Genomic DNA, 22525 nt, shown 5'->3' on the forward strand with positions numbered 1-22525 from the left:
GAAGGAAAGAAAAAAAAGGAAGAAGCAAAAAAATGAAATTAGACTAAAGGGCATAAAAAATAAACAACGGAAGAATAAAGGGAAGGGAAAAAATAGAAGGAAGTACAAAAGAAGTTACGAATGAATAAAAAAACGGAGGGAACAAAAATAAAATAAAAGAGATGAAAAAAGCAAGAATTAAGTAAACAGCGGAATGAAGGGAAAGGATGAATAGAGGAAGGACGAACAGATGAATTAATGAAAAAAAGAACGAGGGAAGGAACAAAAAATGAAATAAGAGATGAAAAAAAAACAAGAATTAGGTAAACAGCGGAGTGAAGGGAAGGATGACTAGAGGTAGGACGAACAAGGTGATGAATTAATGAATGAAAAAAAGAACGAAGGAGGGACAAAAATAAAACAAAAGTGATGAAAAAAAACTAAAATTAAGTAAATGACGAAAGGAAAGGCAGGGAGGGATCGAGGGAGGAAGGGGTGAGGGCGCGGCGCGAGGAGGTGGTGGGCAATATCATCACTTTAGCGATATTGACAGATGAATCAGGAAGAGCAATGAGCCGGACCGTTACTCGCCCTCCTCGCCCATTTTCTTTCTTCATCATAAGCTTCTTTATTAGCATCCCCCCCCCCCCCCAATCCTTTCACCACCACCAGCCCCTCCAGCACCACCACCACCGCCACCAGTTCATTTTCTTTCATTAATTTATTAATTAACTTCAATCAGTCAATTGTCCCCTTCCTCACTTTTTTTTTCTCTCTCTCTCGTTTGATAACGTTCCACATCATTAATTACTTTATAAATTAAAGCAACTAGGTATTGACGGTCAAGTACACCAATGGATCGCGAATTGGTTGAGCAACAGACAACAAAGAGTGGTGATTGACGTATGTAACTCAGAGTGGGAGCCTGTCACTAGTGGCGTCCCTCAGGGTTCGGTTCTTGGCCCAGTGCTCTTCATTATTTATATCAATGTTGTGGATGTTGGAATCAATAATCTCATTAGTAAATTTGCAGACGACACAAAGATTGGTAACTCGGTTCTCACTGACGAAAACAGACAACGCCTTCAAGAGGATTTTCATAAAATTTCAGCTTGGTCTGATAGATGGGAGATGTCCTTTAATGTAGACAAGTGCCAGGTCCTTCAAGTTGGAACAAAAAATAAGTTCGATTACGAAATGCGCGGCGTCAGACTCAAAAGCGTTTAATGCGCCAAGGACCTGGGTGTCAAATCGCGTCAAATCTCAAATCCTCACAGCAATGCATCGATGTAGCAAATAAAGCGAACAGAATGTTGGGCTTCATTAAAAATAAACTTTTTATTAAAAAATAAAGAAGTAATACTTCCGCTTTAAAATAGTTTAGTCAGACCCCACTTGGGATATGCGGTACAGTTTTGGTCTCCCCACCATGCAAATGACATTGCTAAATTAGAAGGTGTTCAGCATCGTGCAACAAAAATGATCCCTTCCTTGCGCAACAAACCCTACGAAGAGAATCTTTTCACCCTTAACATGTTCTATCTTGAGGAACGTCGCCTCCGAGGAAAACTGATCGAATGTTTTAAAATGCTTTATGGATTTACGAATGTGGACAAATCAAAATTGTTTATGATCGATGATACTTTGCGAACGAGGAACAATGGCACAAAACTTAAATGTAGACAAGTATATTCAGACTGCACCAAATTTTTCTTCACCAACGTTATAGTGCAAGAATGGAATAAGCTCCCACCTTCAGTGGCCCAGTGTAACACGATTGACTCCTTTAAAAACAAGCTCGACCGACACTTCCTTCAAATTAATATTAACTAGAGTAGAAATGCAAAGTTTTGGAGCCATCTGATTAATGTAGAATCACTTAGGTTTAAAGACAGATCACCTAGTCTGGACCATGGGGTGTGTGGTCTGATTTTCTATGTAAATCTATGCAAATCTCTCTTTCGCTCTCTCTCTCTCTTTTTCATGGATTAATTACTCATTAATACGACCTACATACGTACCTACATACATACATACATACACACGAGGGAACGGATGTGTGTGTGTGTGTGTGTGTGTGTGTGTGTGTGTGTGTGTGTGTGTGTGTGTGTGTGTGTGTGTGTGTGTGTGTGTGTGTGTGTGTCTCTCTCTCTCTCTCTCTCTCTCTCTCTCTCTCTCTCTCCCGGAAAACAAATGAAGCTCGCTAAGAGGCTGCTGGACGCTACATTGGGTGCCTCCTTTCCCGCTCTTTCCTCGCGTTCCTCGCCCCGTTTGACCAATATTTATCCATTCCCCAAGCAAGGTGCGTGTTCTGGATTGAGTCTCGGGCCTCATCTTCACCCTCACGCAACACTGCAGCAACAAATCCACTCGTTATTACGTACAATAACAACGTCAAATACATCTCTTTACAGCTGTCTTGCCATCGTTATAGTTTCGGTGCAGTACAAAACACATATGATATTGCGTCCACGGTGAATACTTTAAGGTTGTGGTTCGGGGTAAGGCTCTCACGCGTCTATTCTTTAGTTTAGTCCTCGGTTTTGCTTTCCCAAGGGTCGGTCATGAGAGTACGTGGCGGCTATTCAAGGGTGAATGAGTGGTTGGTAATGAATGGAACCTGAATCGATAGTGTGGCGCGGCGAAATGAGTACGATTGTTTTGCTGTTTTCTTTTCGTGTTTTGGGTTTGTTTGAGTGTGTGTTTGTGTGTCGAATCGTCTGTGTGTCCTTCTTTCTTTCTCTTTCTTTCTTTTTTTTTTTTGGTTATTTGTTTGTTAGTGTGTCTGTGTGTCTGCTCGTGTGTGTGTGTCTTTATATGTATCTCTCTGGGTATCTGTCTATTTGAATGTGTAATGTCTGTTTCTGTCGACGGTTCTTAATCTTTTTTTTGTCTTTTCTATTATTTTTCTCCTTTTCATTTTCCTCCACCGGCTCTGCACTTCCTCCCTGTTTAGTTTCTGTTGTTTCCTTACTATTTTCCTCTCTCTCTCTCTCTCTCTCTCTCTCTCTCTCTCTCTCTCTCTCTCTCTCTCTCTCTCTCTCTCTCTCTCTCTCTCTCTCTCTCTCTCTCTCTCTCTCTCTCTCTCTCTCTCTCTCTCAGTACATACACACATTAAAGACTAAGTGTCGATCGTCTATTGAGTGGCATCGACTGGGAACGTCTTGGGCGCCCTCTCTCGGCAAGCAGATGGCAGTCACACGGAGGCGTTCGGTATCTCTCCTTACGACGCCCCTTTTGTCATCCTGAGAGGTCGATAGCGAATGTTTGGCGACAGGAACCATTCTAGGAAGTGCCTGCCTCTGTCTGTGCTGCCGCCTCCGCCCACGAGCACGCCAAGCCACTCTTTTCTATTCACCCATCATATGCACTCATTATATTGATTCTCCCACTGAACCCCGCCTGATATTCACTCATTTACTTTGTCTCTCTCTGCCTAAGCTGCCGACTCCACCCAAGATCACGCCAAACCACTCTGTTACCTATTCAGAAATCCTATACACTCGCTACATTGCTGCTCCTCCTAAACCGTACCTGATACTCCCTAGTTTACTCGCTCTCCCTCCCTCCTTGCCTGCCTCTGCCTAAGCTACCTCCTCCCCCCAAGACCAAGTTAAGACAGTCTATTACCTATATAATCATCCCATACACTTGTTCATTAGCCGCTGCTCCTACGTTTACATATTTTTTTTCTGTAAAGTTTTCGTTATTTATTTTCTATTCCTGTTTTTTCTTTCTTTTCTCAGTTTTCCACTTGCTTTTCTATATCATCATCTGTCTATATCATCACACACTCCTTTACTCTCTCACTCCCTCTTTTTGCTATCTTTTAACCAATCCATGCATTTTCCTTTTCCTAGTAAGTAATACTCCGGCCAGCCACCCCCACACACTCTTTCTCACTCCCTCTCCTGCTCTCTTTAATCAGACAAAGGATTTTCTTTCCATTTACGAACAATGCTACAGCTTTCCTTTTCTTTCTAGACATGGATCTCTATTATTCTGTCTTTTCCTACTATTTTTTCTCGTTTTTCTTTTTTTTCCTTTTTTTTTCACTATCTACGCTTCTTCCCCGTTTATTTTTTTTCCGCTTCACGTCTTTCTCATTATGAATTCTCTACTATTTCCTGTCATTGCTTCTATTTTTCACCTTATTTTCTTCTTTTCCTCTTATTCCTCTATCTATTTTCTTACCTATGCTACCGTTCTCCACTCCTTACTAGCCATGACAACTCTATTATTCTTTACTTTTCTTTCTGTTTTTCTCCCTGACTTTGTTTTCTTTTTTTCTTCCACTACACTTCTTACTCGTTTAAGTTTTTCCACTTCCTTGCCATTTTCCAGCCTCCCAAGACGCCCGTGCCAAGAAACCTGTGTCCCGGTGTTTATATTTACCTCTCCCTTCCCTTTCACTACCTCCAATTCTTCCCCGCGTGTACCTTTCCCCACCTGCCTTTAGTTCTGCCGACCCGTCCCCTTCCCCTTCCTTCCCCTGCAAAGCTTTGGCCCTCCTCCCTGAATTTAGAATTAGCTCCACCACTCTTCTTCCTTTCACTTCGCTCTTGCTTTTCTTTCCGATGTACTTTGATCTCTCATTTTTTGTGTTGCTTTTTTACACTTCTACTAGTTTTGTGTTTCTTCTTTTCCTTTCCATTTTTTTAAATTTCCTGTTTAACTTTTATTTTGCTTTGTTTTCTTCTATTCCTGTTTTCTTTTTTTCCTTTCCTCTGCTTTGCACTTGGTTTTCTTTTCGATATACTTTGATCTTATTTGGGTGCTTTTTTTCACTTCTATATGTACGTTACTTTTTTCCTTCCCATCTTTTTTTTATTTCCTATTTAACATTTCTTTTGCTTTCTTCTCTTGTATTCCTCTTTTCTTTCTTCCTTCCCTCTGCTTTGAACTTTCTTTTCGCTATTTATTTATTTCTAGTGAATGCTCATTCTTTCTTTCCTGTTCTCTTTTGATATTCTCTTTATTAACGTTTTTCTCTCTCTTAAATGATTTTTCTATTTTGCCTACGCCGTTTCCCCTTCTCTTTTTCCTACGTTCGTTTTTCTAATGAATTTTCCCCACTGCCTTTCATCCCTGTCACGTATTCTTTCTATCTTTTATTACTTTAACCTCTCTTTTCACATGTCTTTCCTCTATTTCATCTTTTTTATGCTTTTCTGTGTTCCCCTCTGCCCTTTTGTCCCTTTCTATTGGGTATTCCTTCATCCCTTACACCTCCTCTGATCTTTACTTTTTTCTCTTTACACGACTCTCCCCTGTTCCCTCCCACACACTGACCCGCGCCGCCCTCCTTCCCTCCGCAGGTGTCCGAAGGTGTGAACGTGAGTGTGAGCGAGGTGCGGCTGACGCTTGAGCCGGGTGACCACGGGGTGCCGCTCGTGTGTAAGGCGTTCAGCCCTGCTCTGCCCGGCACTGTCCTGCACGACCAGCTCTCCCTCGCCGTCCACTGTGAGTATGCCTAGGTATGTACGGAGCCTCTCATCCCACCATCACCATCATCATCTTACACACACACAATCGTAAACATCATCATCATCCACAGCATTCATGATTAGTCTAGTAAGGTAATAGAACATAAATTGAATAAAAAGGTCCCATAAATATATTCCTTATATGTAAACAGTAAGAGTTTCCCGGAAGAACCTGTCACCGCTTACTGATCAATGTTATTATCGACCATAACCATAACCACCACCTTCACCATCCTTTCCAGTCCCCACGGGCATCTGCACTACACACTATTATCATTATCTATACTCCTATCACCACCACCATCTGCAGTGCGTACAATAACATCATTACTTATACTGAAAAATTTATCCCTATCTCTACTGTTGGCTGCAAATTACCATCGCCCGTTATCAGTAATGCCTTTTTTCTACTTCTACATGTACTTTACTTTATCTTTCCATTTTTTTCATATTTTCTGTAATGCATTTTGCTTTTTTTCTTCTATTCATTTTCTTCTATTCTTTTCTCGGCTTTCCACTTGTTTTTCTATATCCTCATCTATCTATAGAATCATAATCATTATCAGCCTTTGTGTGTCCACTGAGGGTCTTACTAAGGGTTGTCCTAACGCTCCCCTCTTCCCTTTTTCCCTGTCCGCCTGATGCCACCACCACCAACAACAACACCGCTAACACAAACACCATTACCATCGGCAACGCATCTACCCCCATCATCACCAATTCCGCCACCACCATCGCCATCACAACCACCCTCATTATCACCATAGTTACGGCGGCCCATAGCAACGCCATCTTCACAAATATTGGCACAGTAAACACGATAAAGACCACCACACAACAGCTCGCCCCTACGCACCACCACTATCATCACCATCACCACATCACCATACTGCCACGATCACCATCACTGCTCACGCAACACCAATACATAAGCTAATCACTCAGGCACACTATCAAAGCAACACACCATTATTTTTTTTCTCCTTTTTAAACCGTCCACGTATTCTACTATCACCACCACCACCACCACCACCACTACAACTATCACCACTATTACTATTACCATTATCCTCACCGCCACTCACTCCCCCCTCATGCAAACACACGTCAAGTAACTCATGCCATAAGATAAATGACCCTCCATAGATCCTCTGGGAAGTATTATTAACGAGACGATGCATGCGAGACACATACGTAGTTAGTAAGCGCTTATCGGATGCTAAATTTGTCCTTAACCTTTACCCTCCCTCTTTAAATGGCCATCCATCTATCTATCTATCTATCTTACTGTCTACTTATCTCCATCTCTTTCTCAAACACGCAGACACAAGCCAAGGATTTCCTGATATTCCCTGCTTGCTCATACTACTCCTCCTACTCTTCCTTCTCCTTCTCCTTCTGCTTCTTCTCACCGAGGCCACTGTTCCCCCTTTCTTCCCTCAGTTCTGCCCGTGGCCAGTAGCAGCGTGGAGCACGGGGGAACGCAGGCAGACGTGAGGGAGGGCGGCACCATCGCTTTCATCTGCAACGTCAAAGCGAACCCGGACGTGTACAACATTACGTGGTACCATAATGTGAGTGTGTGTGTGTGTGTGTGTGTGTGTGTGTGTGTGTGTGTGTGTGTGTGTGTGTGTGTGTGTGTGTGTGTGTGTGTGTGTGTGTGTGTGTGTGTGTGTGTGTGTGTGTGTGTGTGTGTGTGTGTGTGTGTGTGTGTGTGTGTGTGTGTGTGTTTGTGTGTGTGTGTTTAGTTTTTATTCCCGTCTCTGTTTGTCTGTCTTTGTCTCCGTGTTTGTATGTGTTTCTGTTTGTCCCGTTTTTCTCTATCTCAAAAATTCTCTTTTATAACGCATCTTTCAGTGTCACTTCTCCGCACCTTTTCCTCCTCCTCCTCCTCGTCCTTCCTCTCCTATTCTTCCATTCTCTTTTATCTTCCCTCTTCTTCATTCCTTTCTAATTTTATATGCGTTTCCTCCCGGCTTTCCTGTTTCAGCTCTTCACACCTTTTTCTTTTTTTTCTCCGCTTTTCGCCTTACTTTGATCTCCCTTCGAATCCCTCCATGCACTCTACCCAATCATGTTTCGACCTCCTCCTCCCCTTTTCCCTCTCCTGCTCCTTCTCCTCCTCCTGCCCATGCTCCTCCTCCTCTTCCTCCACCTCCCCTTCCTGCTACTATTCCTCTTTTCATGGTCACGTCAGCTGCCTATCATGGTTACGCCTCTAACACGTAATCGGACCATCGCAGCCTTAACATGACCCTTTGTTACCTTCCCTAAGCGTTCAACGGATCCACGATTTCCTCTGTTGCTGCTATGGCGACGAATCAGTAGACCGTCCAACCACCCAACCTACTAATTTTCACCATAAAGCCTTTTCCTGTTTATTTTCCTAGCTATGTTACTTTTCCCTGCTATCGTCACTCTAAGTCAGCTACCATTACCGTCACCACCACTGTCACCGTCATCTCTGTCTCACGTCCAACCAGCTATAGTCTACTAATTTTCAACATAATGCCCATTTCTGTTTAATTTTTTCTTCCCTTCTTCCTTCTCGCTATAATTTTTACTACCATCATCACCACCAACACTACCATTGCTACCTCTCTTTCTCTCGCACGCACACGCACACACACACCCTATCAATGTACACCTTTTATGCGCCGTGTGGTACTTTCCTGTTAATTATTACTCATTAAGGGAAAGTTCTTGCGTTTAATCGTGCAAAGTCTGTCTATTTTCCTCCATTAATTTCTTCTCTTAATTACCGCGCCTTGCTCTCGTTCACTTAAAAGGATCTTTGTTCTCTTTCTTTCTTTGTTCGTGCTGCTGCCTTTACTGCGACAATAACAACATTAACTGCATTGCTACCTGTATATCATTCCACCTATACTCGTGCCCTGGGTAAGGAGGTTCTTATTCACCAGAGATTTAAAGAGCAAAGAGACGAACATGAGCACCGACGCAGAGCGCAGCTTAGTGATTGCCCTCAAATATATTTTACTTTTCTTATATTACAATCACTATTTTGTATTACGACAACAGCAGCAACTACTACTACTACTACTACTACTACTACATTTACTACTACAACTACTACTACTATGCTACTACTACTGCCATTAAAAAGATGCCCCAAAAAATATGAATAAAGATGATAATAATAACAACATATAATTATAAGAACAACGACAATAATAACAAACAAAAACAAAAACAAAATCGTCATACACGACAACAATGAAAACAACAGCTACCCCAAGAATAACAACAACAACAACAACAACACTAAACCAGCCGACAAGACGACACAACACAAGAAAGACAAAAGAGGCGCTTCAGTTTAACATAATTCTTGCTTTCCGTCTTGAAGAAAATGCAAAGAAAAAAAATTGCGTCCCGCCGCGTCCTTAGTTCTCCGCGGCGTGTAACATCGTGTAATGAGTTCTTTCATATTTAGCAGCAAGGTGGTTTTTGTTCCCTCCTCCCTCCCTCTCCCCTTTCATTCCATTCCTCCTCCTCCCTCTCCCTTCCCCTCTCTTTCTCTCTCTCCTCTACCTGGTCTGGTCTGCTCTTGTCTCCTCACCTTCCCTCTCTTCCTCGTTCTCCTTTATTTCCTCCTTCATTATTCCTTCCTTCACTCCTTTCCTTCCTCTTCCTCTCCTTGTTAAATTTTCCATGTCCCCTCCCTTCATATTTGCTCTCCTCTCTCTCTCTCTCTCTCTCTCTCTCTCTCTCTCTCGTGTGTGTGTGTGTGTGTGTGTGTGTGTGTGTGTGTGTGTGTGTGTGTGTGTGTGTGTGTGTGTGTGTGGTGTATGTGTGTGTGTGTGTGTGTGTGGCCGCTTTTTTCCAGGTCTTCCTCGTCAAGTCTCTCTCTCCTTCCTCAGCCACTTTTCGTCTTTTTAAGGAAATCCTCCCCCCTCCTCCTTTCCTCCTCTCTCTCTCTCTCTCTCTCTCTCTCTCTCTCTCTCTCTCTCTCTCTCTCTCTCTCTCTCTCTCTCTCTCTCTCTCTCTCTCTCTCTCTCTCTCTCTCTCTCTCTCTCTCTCTCTCTCTCTCTCTCTCTCTCTCTCTCTCTCGCTCACCTCCCTCGACCCGACCCTCCTCCTCCTCCTCCTCCTCCTCCTCCTCCTCCTTCTCTTCCTCCTCCTCCTCTTCCTTTTCCCCTCCTTCTCTCTTGTCTAGTGATCAATGGTTGGCTATTTTTGGTATCTATTAATTTTCTTGTTATCTTTCGTCTTCGCCATCCTTTTTCCTCCTCTTTTCTTCCTCCTCTGGTGTTCAATATATTGTATCTATTTCCCAATTTCTCATTTTACAGAATTCTCTACACTCTGGTTTTCTTGTTTCTTTTTCCTTTCCTTAAGTCGTCTTTTTCTTCATCTTGCTTTGCTGTCTGAAATTCTGGCACAGGTATCTGCTCTCGTTTGACATTTATCTCTGTAGCCTTAGCTTTTATATTTATTTCTTTGGAGTTTTCCCACAGGCTTTTTCTCTCTTTCTCTCTCTCTCTTTCACTGTCTGTATATATCTCTCTCTGTCAGTATTTTCTTTCCCGCTCTAGTGACCATTTATTTTTTTTGCTTCATGAAATATTTCCTCCTCTTTGTATTGTCGTTTCTCTTTCTCTCTCTCTGCAATGAAGGACGCTTTTCATTTCTTCCTCGTTTCCTCCTCTCTCTCTGTTTCCTCCCTCCGCCATCCCCTACCACGGCCATTTTTCCCCCTTCCTCCGGCTTTCTATATTTTCACCCTTTGTCTCCTCTTTCTTATCTCCCACTCTCTCTCCCTCTCTTGTTCTGGAGTCCGTTATTTTATCCCTCTCTTTTCCATTCTTTCCCTTCCTCTTCCCCGTGTCCTCACTTATTCACTCACTTCCTTTACATCAGTCCTCTCTCTTTCTCTTCTCTGACCTCTCTCATTCTAGCCATTTTCATTCGCTGTCTCATATGTTTTCTATTCCTTCTCTTTCTCCTTCCTTTCTTCGACGCGTGCCTCATTTTTTTTCCTCTGGGCTTTTCTCTATTTCTCTGAGTGTCGCCTTTTTTATACTACAGGGACGGCCACTAAAGGGGCGAGAGAGGGGCGTGAGAATGGCGGACTCCAAACTACAGCTGCTCAATGTGACTGCGACGATGAGAGGTCTGTACACGTGCGTCGGGAGCAACCAGGAAGGGGACGGACAAAGCAACGCCCTTAACTTAAACGTGCAATGTGAGTACCGTAGAGTTTCGTGTTCTTCTGCCTCCCTCCTCGGATCATCGGTGTTGTTTCTTTGATGTCCTGCGTTTGGATTACAGTGATGATGCTTCTGCTGTTGCTGCCGCTTCTGATACTACTGTTACTATCGTTATTATTATTACTACTACTATCACCACCACCATTTCTACTATTTTTTTGTTATTACTGCTGATAGTACTTCTCCTTTGAAATATGCGAGTAGAACTTACATAGGAATTAGCTTGCATAAAGTGAAATAAAGAATGGCTAGGGAACATATACACGAAATATTCCTTTCCACCCTTACTCTTTTTTATACTACCCCGCGAATTAAAGAAAGAACGCAAGAGAAGATATATATGTGGCGCTCCGTCACCGTTTAACGTAGAGCCGACAAAAGCCCCCAGTTTGTAACTATTAGGACGGCGGGGACAGGAGGTGGACGAGGGAAGAAGATAGGCGGCTTGAGGTGAAGGGAACAAAGGACTTGGCATTGAAAGTGATGAGGTGTTGAGGAACCTAAGACAGAGACGGCATACGATGCTGGTGGTGGTGGTCATGGTGATAGTGGTGGTGGTGAAAGTGATGGTGGTAGTTGTGGTGACTGAGCTGTGGTGTTGATGGTGATGGTCTGAGCGATGAAGGAGATGATGATGAAGAGATTAAGAGTATATGGTACATGATATAGAGTAGCACATGGTTGTGGTCAAAGTACATGAAAGTGGTTAAGATAAAATGGTGGTGGTGGTAGTAAGGTGACTGGGGACGTACTGGCCAGACAAGGCGGAAAGGGTTATATTAGTGGGTGTAAGGAGTGGCTGTGGTGGCGGTGGTGGTTGGCAGGAGTGAGAGTAATGGCGGGGAAGGTGTACTGCAGCGGGATAATGCCTGAGTGATTACGAAATGTTACGGGGAGGTGGTGGTGGGGCGGTGGGTGGAGGTGGGGTATGCTTTATTACTTTATACCGCCATCTGTCTGTCTGTCTGTTTGTTTGTCTGTTTGCCTGAGCTGAGGTACAAAGGCAGGGTAGGGATGGGATGCATGCCTTGGGAATAGAATGGTAGCGGCAAAAAGAACTCAAAATATTACAAGAATCAAAATAAATACACAACAGCAACGAAATACAACTGCAACAAGATAAATAATTTTGATCCTTCTTCCCCAGGAGGCAGGTCGGAGGACTGTGTTTATCGAAAATAAAATCACAGAAACATTGGCTGCAACAAATATAGTTGAAATTTACCGACAGATGGCAGCAGCAGCAACCTCTAGACACATCCTGAGGTGCGGAATAGCTGCCACCTACACGAAGACAGATGGAAGTAGCTGTCTTGAAACTAGGCGTACCCAGTGAAAGCGAACACCTTAACTCTAACCTTTTACTTTATTACATGTCCTTACCTTTTCCTATGTTCCAGGAAAAAGAAAATAGATTATTCAATATTGAAATCTTGCGGTATACGAGCATCGTTATACTACTTATTCTCAGTTCTCTACTTATTTTCTTCCCAATTCTTAGAACACCATAATCCTCCTGAAGGGAAATTTCCTCCGCCTCTCTCCAGATGTTTAAAGATTTTGTATCCTTGTTGAATACGGAGTTTCTAAAGCTTCCTATGCTCCGGGTTCTGTCGTGTCATTAGTATGGGCGGAGAACGTCTTCAGGCGAGCTACTTTTTTCCCAATACAAACTAGTCTTTTATATTTAAAGTGACTTGGACGAGGCGTACTACGTTGAATAAATTGAAACTCGCTAAGTTTGTCTTAGCTGTAGAATTTCTAAACTATCGTGTTTTGTTTGATTTGTGTTTTATTTGCTGTCTGGATATGAAAGACAGCCCAAGCTGTCCTATAAATTTAAATGCCCCACGGCGCTATCTAGTGTCGGTGCCAATACTTGAGCACTGATGACTGCCGCACACCCCGTATAAATCAGTCGTCTGTACCATCAGAGGAAGTGCAGAGGATATTTTTTTAATCTATAATTTTTTGTCATATATTTTTTTCAGTAATGTAAATGGATAGTTTTCACATGATAAAGGTAATTAAATGAAGGTTAGCTCGATGGCATCTTGGCAACCTTAGCAAGACTGAGAACAACAAAATATTTAGGTTTTTGCGAGACACGCGAAGCCCTGCGTCCCGCGCCTCTGTGTGCCCACCACTCCGCCAGTAATTTGTTAGGAGAAAGTATGCCTGCCGTGCATCGCTCCGCTGCCAACCCAACTTTCCGTCACTAGCCGCAACGAAGGTTTCTGCTCCACGCATGTGACTCACGTTACCGCTCATCCTCCGTCCCCCGCAGGCAAACAAAGTTGTGAACGCTGCACCGAAGTGTATTTCAATGGCCGGCAGGTGTGTAGCCGTGAAGCACAGCTGCACAGGTGCAGAGGCTGGGCGGAGCAGCCTCTTCACTGGACACCTGCACGGCTTCAAAACACAAGGGGATACTATTCCCTCCAAGGCCTGCAAGTGTGTGTGTGTGTGTGTGTGTGTGTGTGTGTGTGTGTGTGTGTGTGTGTGTGTGTGTGTGTGTGTGTGTGTGTGTGTGTGTGTGTGTGTGTGTGTGTGTGTGTGTGTGTGTGTGTGTGTGTGTGTGTGTGTGTGTGTGTGTGTGTGTGTGTGTGTGTGTGTGTGTGTGTGCGTGCGCGCGCGCGAGCGTACAGATAAAAAATAAGCATCACACCGCCACGTAATGAAGCATGCATACCCGATAAAAAGTCCGAAACACCTCGGGAGGAAAGGAATAGAAAAATAACAAGGCGCACATTAACTTATATTAGCGACGAATTTTATGAGGCTCTCGCTCGACACTTACTGAGGCCACTTAACAACTATACTCCCTAGGCCTGGAGGGAGGAGGACAAAGGGGCGGTGGGGAGGCGGTGCTCGTGGCGCCATCAAGGGTGCTCAGCTCTGGCTAATCATGGTCGTAACAATTTGGGCTCACTCTTGTCTCCGAGCCGAGGGGAGGGAGGATGGGATGAAGGGAATGGCCTTTACAGCACTTTTGACTACTCCTCCAGTACCTCTCTCTCTTTCCCTCTTTCTATCTAAATGGTATCCATCAATCTATCCATCGTTCTAAAAGGTGTCGTCCGAAAGTGACCCCGTAAAAGCTAAAACTGTATTCCTTTGTATGATTATTAAGGTTTACCACTCCGACACCAGCCTCTCCCTCTCCGTTTCCATTCACAATCACCCGCCTGTCAATTCGCTTCCTGGGCACATAAAAGTTCGATCAAATATTCATTAATAAGCCTATAAGCCAATCCTTTGACAAGATTTTTACAGGCCTGGTTATGTTTTGATTGTATTACTGTTGATCACCTAGTCTGGACCATGCATAGAGTCTGTGTGGACTGAATATCTGTACAAATCTAAATGAATATGTCCGTCTCTCTCTCTCTCTCTCTCTCTCTCTCTCTCTCTCTCTCTCTCTCTCTCTCTCTCTCTCTCTCTCTCTCTCTCTCTCTCTCTCTCTCTCTCTCTCTCTCTCTCTCTCTCTCTCTCTCTCTCTCTCTCTCTCTCTCTCTCTCTCTCTCCTTCTACTAGACAAAATTTTCGTACACAGATTTCACGAGCCTGGCAATGAACGCCCAACACATAACCCGAGTTCTGAGTGTTTCCTCGGCAGTATACGTTTTATGTCTCTGTCTATAGTCTTTAGGACCCGCCGGGCACGTGTCTTAAGCCTGAATGCGAGAGATTTTCACGCTGCATTACGCCTCGCACATACACGACTTGGGACGGGAGGAAGCGGCGGTGCAACTACTCTCATAAATGTTAAACGACGAGGCATTGAAAGAACCCTTGAATAGTCTCGGCAGTCATCAAACTGCGGCAGAGAAGAGAATAGAGATGAGTAGAGAATGTTGCACGTTGAGTAATCATGACATCTTAAATGTTGTTTCCGGGAATAAATATTGTGATGTTTTCTTACAAAGTATAAGAATGTATATATGTCGGTTGCCGTGATTAACGTTGAAAATATCCTAGTGCTGAAGAATTGGAAGCAGTCTGGGGGTACTCAGTATGATTCGCGCTCCCAGATTTATATGTAAGAAATTGTGGCTTGTTGTAAATCACAAATATAACTCTTGAACACCAAACTCTGATACTAACCCAATTCTCTAAAGGTTGGTTTCGTGTATCTCAACAAAGAAACAGGATTAAAGGTGTAGTAGAGGCCGTCGGGAAGTTTATCAATAAATTATGCAGCCGCCATCCCGAGAGCAAAAGTAACAACATTATACTTAACTAAAATTTTAAAAAGCGCAGAAAAACCATTATGAGTTCTTGGAATCTGCTTCAGTTTCAAGCTAACTTTTATGGAAGGAACGCGTATTCCGATTTGAGGCTTTTAGGGAATCAACACTTCTGCCTTTGATGTACTGTGCTACATTAGATCAAGTGTACCGTCACGAGTATATTAAAGTGGATATTAGCTACTGAGGCAGAACATTTATAAACGACCGTAAAGATGTGATGAACAGGGAGTCTTTTTAAAGGAAACTATTTCAAAATAAGACCCAAGTGTTTACGACGGCTTCATATACAGTTGTAGATAATACCGTACTGGTCTCATATTTAGTCATAGGGTATAAGAAAAAAAAAAAATTATATATATAAAAAAACCTTGAGTAACATCACCCTTCAGTCTCAGGCAGCAGCACGCTCGTTTCATCGTGACATGCAGCGATCAAGCCTACCAGAAAGAGTATGGCACTCTACTTATCATTAACATTGTCCTTACGAGGGCCTCGTATACCCCTCCCTTCACCCCCTCCCGCAGCAACACGGCCGGAGTTGGCCTCGCACTCGTTTCCCGTGGTCATATAATAGTCATAAAAGTGAGTCGGAATGACCGGCCGCCAGAAGTCAGGTCAGGTGGAGTCTGTTCCCCGGCAGTCAGGTGCTCAGGGCGGGACCCACGAGGCGCCGCCGACGTGCACACGAAGGGGAATTTGCCTTTATGGACGGCAAGTTCTGGGTGTGAAAGTTTCTGATAAAGTTAAGGAGGGAAGTTTCTCTCTCTCTCTTCCTACCTACCTACCTATCTATCTATCTATCTATCTATCTATCTGTCAGTCTATTGATGTTCCCATGAGGCAAATCAAAATTCTTGCTTAATCATTACAAACTTTTATAATTCGATATTTAAAACGTCATATAAAATAAATAATTATTGTTATTAGCGTGAAAACCATTAGATTTTATTGCGCAACTGACAAATAAACAATAATAAAAAAATGAACGAAAGCTTGTCGTGATGGGCAGGTACAGATGACCCTCCCCCTTGGTGCTCATATCCGTCACATAGTTTACAAAGATACGCAATACGGAGAATACGACATCAATGGAGTCACAATAACGAGAAAACGACGTCAATGGAGTCACAATAACGAGAAAACGACGTCAATGGAGTCACAATAACGAGAAAACGACGTCAATGGAGTCACAATAACGAGAAAACGACGTCAATGGAGTCACAATAACGAGAAAACGACGTCAATGGAGTCACAATAACGAGAAAACGACGTCAATGGAGTCACAATAACGAGAAAACGACGTCAAAGGAGTCACAATAACGAGAAAACGACGTCATTGGAGTCACAATAACGAGAAAACGACGTCAATGGAGTCACAAGAACGAGAAAACGACGTCATTGGAGTGACAATAACGAGAAAACGACGTCATTGGAGTCACAATAACGAGAAAACGACGTCAATGGAGTCACAATAATTAGAAAACGACGTCAATGGAGTCACAATAACGAGAAAACGACGTCATTGGAGTCACAATAACGAGAAAACGACGTCATTGGAGTCACAATAACGAGAAAACGACGTCAATGGAGTCACAATAATGAGAAAACGACGTCAATGAAGTCACAATAACGAGAAAACTACGTCATTGGAGTCACAATAACGAGAAAACGACGTCAATGGAGTCACAATAACGAGAAAACGACGTCAATGGAGTCACAATAACGAGAAAACGACGTCATTGGAGTCACAATAACGAGAAAACGACGTCAATGGAGTCACAATAACGAGAAAACGACGTCATTGGAGTCACAATAACGAGAAAACGACGTCAATGGAGTCACAATAACGAGAAAACTACGTCATTGGAGTCACAATAACGAGAAAACGACGTCAATGGAGTCACAATAATGAGAAAGCGACGTCAGTGGAGTCACAATAACGAGAGAACTACGTCATTGGAGTCACAATAACGAGAAAACGACGTCATTGGAGTCACAATAACGAGAAAACGACGTCAATGGAGTCACAATAATTAGAAAACGACGTCAATGGAGTCACAATAACGAGAAAACGACGTCAATGGAGTCACAATAACGAGAAAACGACGTCATTGGAGTCACAATAACGAGAAAACGACGTCAATGGAGTCACAATAATTAGAAAACGACGTCAATGGAGTCACAATAACGAGAAAACGACGTCAATGGAGTCACAATAATGAGAAAACGACGTCAATGGAGTCACAATAATGAGAAAACGACGTCAATGGAGTCACAATAATGAGAAAACGACGTCAATGGAGTCACAATAACGAGAAAACGACGTCAATGGAGTCACAATAACGAGAAAACGACGTCATTGGAGTCACGATAACGAGAAAACGAGGTCAATGGAGTCACAATAACGAGAAAACGACGTCAATGGAGTCACAATAACGAGAAAACGACGTCAATGGAGTCACAATAACGAGAAAACGACGTCATTGGAGTCACAATAACGAGAAAACGACGTCATTGGAGTCACAATAACGAGAAAACGACGTCATTGGAGTCACAATAACGAGAAAACGACGTCAATGGAGTCACAATAACGAGAAAACGACGTCATTGGAGTCACAATAACGAGAAAACGACGTCAATGGAGTCACTATAACGAGAAAACGACGTCAATGGAGTCACAATAACGAGAAAACGACGTCATTGGAGTCACAATAACGAGAAAACGACGTCAATGGAGTCACAATAACGAGAAAACGACGTCAATGGAGTCACAATAATGAGAAAACGACGTCAATGGAGTCACAATAATGAGAAAACGACGTCATTGGAGTCACAATAACGAGAAAACGACGTCAATGGAGTCACAATAACGAGAAAACGACGTCATTGGAGTCACAATAACGAGAAAACGACGTCAATGGAGTCACAATAACGAGAAAACGACGTCATTGGAGTCACAATAACGAGAAAACGACGTCAATGGAGTCACAATAACGAGAAAACGACGTCAATGGAGTCACAATAACGAGAAAACGACGTCATTGGAGTCACAATAACGAGAAAACGACGTCATTGGAGTCACAATAACGAGAAAACGACGTCAATGGAGTCACAATAATGAGAAAACGACGTCAATGGAGTCACAATAACGAGAAAACGACGTCAATGGAGTCACAATAACGAGAAAACGACGTCAATGGAGTCACAATAACGAGAAAACGACGTCAATGGAGTCACAATAATGAGAAAACGACGTCAATGGAGTCACAATAACGAGAAAACGACGTCATTGGAGTCTCAATAACGAGAAAACGACGTCAATGGAGTCACAATAACGAGAAAACGACGTCAATGGAGTCACAATAACGAGAAAACAACGTCAATGGAGTCACAATAACGAGAAAACGACGTCAATGGAGTCACAATAACGAGAAAACGACGTCATTGGAGTCACAATAACGAGAAAACAACGTCAATGGAGTCACAATAACGAGAAAACGACGTCAATGGAGTCACAATAAAGAGAAAACGACGTCAATGGAGTCAGATACCGCTAGGATGCCGTGAATGCCGATGTACCTTATGAAAACGCTCTCGGCACCGCGTATCACACAACCCCCTTATCTGTTGTACATTATTCACACCTATCCGATGGAGGCGCTAAAGCAATAACCGAACACCCATACAAACTACAACGTTATATGACTTCTGGGCGACACAGCTTCAAAGGGGACCAAATGGCCTCTGATTCTAAGGAAATACTATGTAAATCAACCTAATGTGTCGTTATGAAACCTCCATATGGACTCTGCTGTTGTCATGTTGATGTCCCATACACTACACTGCCACGTTGCCATAGACCAGGGTGAGGAGGCGGAGGAGTGTTGCCAGATCAGTCCCTTCGCGTGGGGGTAGAAACATCCATGTCGGCGTCTCCGTGGAAAGGATGACGCCATATTGCAGCCGTAGCCTTGTCGTATTGCCCTTTCATAGCGGCCTTGTGTGCCGTACTAACGTTTCCGGGGCGGGGCTGTGACGGGGCACCCATAAACCTACTTTGTTACATCAAGTGCGTAAAATTTTATGAGTCAGTGGTACTTTTGCTATTTTACGATGAGAGGTGTTACGGTGAGGAGGACGACGACGGTCTAGGAGAAGGAAAAGGAGGAGAAGGAGGAGGAGGAGGAGGAGGAGGAGGAGGAGGAAAAGGGACATATAGTAAATGGAGGGGGGGAAAAAAGGAGCTGCTGTATCTGGCAATTTATTAAAAGGACTCAATGAAATAGGATAAGATGTCGGAGATAAGACGACTGAATCAATTTTACACAGATACATACATGACTGCGAACGTTCACCAGTACATTAATTACTCGTAGTGAATGATTTCTAAGGATTGTTGAGTGACAGAAGGAATCTACATACAAAAGGATACACAACTGCGAATGTTCAACAACCAAATTACTAGTCCACCACATAATGAAAGAGAAAGCCCTACGATATACAGAAAAAAAACATACGTAGAAGGGTACACAATTAAGAAGGCTCCCTAGGCATGTTGTGCGTCTCACTTTCCCACATTATCAAGGACACTAACAGGGCTGGAAATGACGCCTTGCAACACCAGGGTAAGCGTTAGGGGGAAGGGTCGCTCAGTCAACCTACATCAAGGGGTCCAAGTGGCCTCATAAAGCAGGAGAGAACAGGGCCGGCCAGCGCCTTTGGGCCGAGTGGCGTCAGAGATGCGAGCACCACTAACGAGGCTCTGGAGTCTTGCCTCACCAGCCGCCTGCCCAGAATAGCGGCGGGGAAACGGAGCGGCTTTTTAATGCATTCAGACTATGTGGCTGCTATGTATATGTATGTATGTATGTATATATGTATGTATGTGAGAATGTATGTATGTGTAAATGTATGAGAGAAGAATGCGAGACAAAAAAAAGAACAAAAATCCTACAACCTTCAGCTTAAACACACACACACACACACACACACACACACACACACACACACACACACAAACACACACAAAGAAACAACCTAACAAACACACGTACAAGCAGCATCAACCCCCCCCCCCTCCCCATCCCACCACCACCACCACCACTCCTAAAACTCTCCGGTCTTCTCCCACCTTCTTTCCCTTACCCCTCCTCTCTCTCCCTGCACTCCTTTAAAACTAACCCTCCCCCTCCTCTCCCTTTCCCCCCCCCCCTCATGTTACAGCCTCCAGCAATGAACTTCCTTAATGTCTTCCTTCACGTTAAGATCCCAAGAAGAAGACGCCCCGCACGCCCATTCCCATTATCCCATCCCTCACCGGCTTACCCATTCCCGCGTCCATAAACCGCTCGCCGCTTTCCTGAACGCTTCTGTACATCGATTTTCACTTTCTGGATACTTTGCTTTGCTTTACCGCCTCCGCCCGACTAACTTTTTTTTTCCTCTCTCTCTCTCTCTCTCTCTCTCTGTATTTATCCGCATTTCTTTTTTTTTCTCTCCTGATATTTTCTTTTTTCTTTTTTTTCTTTAGATTGACAGGAATCGTTATTATTTTTCTTTGGTTTCATTTTTTTCTATTTGTTTTTTTTTCTCTTTTTCACTTCATTCATCCGCATTTCTAGTTTTTTTTCTCTTTTTCTTCTATTTCGTCCTTTTTCTCATTTTTTTCACTTTGGCCTGCCTCGAATCGCTACTTCTTTTTTTCCTTGGATGTTTTTTTTTTTGTGTGTGTGTGGGAGTGGGAAGGTTATGTGGGTGTTGAGTTGCCGTGTGATGTGATACTTTTCATAACAGACTCGTATTTTTCTACTTATTTTTCAATCTCATGTTATCAGCAGTCATATTTTTTCGGTGTATCCTTTGAGATTACTATTTTATACGCGCATATTTCTCTTCTACTCCCCCCCTTCCTTCTTCCTCCTTTCTCCTCCTCTGCCAAATTCTTCCATGCTTCTCTCCTCCCTCCTCCATCCACACACCCACCTTCCTCCCCTGAACCTCCACTTTTTTCATCTGTGTTGAATGAATATTACCAGCCGCGATTCATTTTATTGGATAGCACTTCCAGTTTAATTTATTTGGTGTCATCTGCCTTCAATACACTAACAGGACATTGCTCTGGTCTGGCTGTCATGTGCCTTGACCGGTGACTGCCATAACTTTGAAAGGAGGGACTCGTTTAAATCTTCACAGCTATACGAACACTTTGAAGAGACGTCGTTAATGTACCATAAAACGTGTTGCAAGATATACCTCTAAACCCAACAAGAAAAGTAAGAAATTAAGAAAGGCGACATACAAGGTAACGATGAAAATTTTAATGACCTTTGATTCGCATACAACATTGTGTTTAAGAGGGATAGATTTAAAATTGTTGGGTATACCGAGGAGAGGCAGGAACCGAGCATCATGGATTTAGAAACAGACAAAGAATGAAGGTTTGATGGCGAGTGGACTTGGGCGGATCATTATCATGTGCAAACTAATAAAAGATGGAAAACAAAAGAAAAGAGATGATTATAATGATATTCTCTGACACGTCTCTCTCTTTCTCTCTCTTTCTCTCTCTCTCTCTCTCTCTCTCTCTCTTTCTCGGCGTCCCCCTGCGGCTCGCATTACACTCGCACCTTGCCCACTTTGCCCTCAAACAAACTGTCTTCACACACACCATCCATCGCCTTTGTCTCCCCGGAACCTGAGGCGTTACGCTAAATTTACACAGGAATACATTGAACCCTTCCACTCGTCCACCACTTCTTTGTATTCCCTATGACGTAACGGTGTGAAGCGAGTCAAAGAAAGAGGAGAGAAGCAGAAACAGAGAAGCTGCAGTTCACACTCGGTTCAATCTCAAAGTAATTCATATCTCCATCAGCATTTCAAGAGTCTTTCATGCATACCAAATGAAGGAATTCGGCTTAGGTTGCGTGTGTGTTGCCATGATGCGAGTATGTCCGGGTCATACGTAGTAATTAATGCAAGCAGGTGGAGGTACGGGCGGTGTGTGTGTGTGGGGGTGGGGGGGGTGGGGGGGGGGGGAGCGTACTCATACTACATAATCATAACATATTCACGCGCACACACACACACACACACACACACACACGCACACGCACATAGCCCCCACCCCCCCACCCGCACACACAGACACACACACACACACACACACACACACACACACACACACTCAGCCCCACGTCCACACATATCCACGCCCAAACACATGCAATAACAGAACTGAAAGCAAACAAACATTCATGCAGTAGGTATTTTAAAATGCATGAGTTATGTTTTCTTTTGCATTTGTCATTCTATTAGTCTATCAATCTATATATCTATCTTTTTGTCCATATCAACTTATTTATCAATCTGTTTATCTACCTTAATATATATTTTTACTTGTGGGTATCTGCCAACGTTTATATCTACAACGTATATATCCATCAACTATATACCTGTCAATCCAACCATCTATCTGCTTATGAATCAGTCTATCTATGTCTACCGTTCTTTATTCAAATCTTTTTCTTCTCTGTAATGAGGTATAGAAAGAATACAAACCCCCCAAAATAAGGTT

General features: G+C 43.2%; 1 protein-coding gene across 1 annotated transcript in view; it reads left to right on the top strand.

Moving 5' to 3' along the window:
* Positions 1–22525, top strand: part of LOC126997508 (uncharacterized) — a 219800-nt gene that overhangs the window by 145738 nt on the left and 51537 nt on the right. Inside the window, exons 8-10 of the mRNA XM_050858631.1 lie at positions 5298–5442; positions 6909–7039; positions 10515–10671. Of these exons, the coding sequence (XP_050714588.1) occupies positions 5298–5442; positions 6909–7039; positions 10515–10671 (433 nt within the window). The remainder of the gene's footprint in view (positions 1–5297; positions 5443–6908; positions 7040–10514; positions 10672–22525) is intronic.

Source organism: Eriocheir sinensis, chromosome 12 (genome assembly GCF_024679095.1).
Source record: "Eriocheir sinensis breed Jianghai 21 chromosome 12, ASM2467909v1, whole genome shotgun sequence".
Classification (NCBI taxonomy): Eukaryota; Metazoa; Arthropoda; class Malacostraca; order Decapoda; family Varunidae; genus Eriocheir; species Eriocheir sinensis.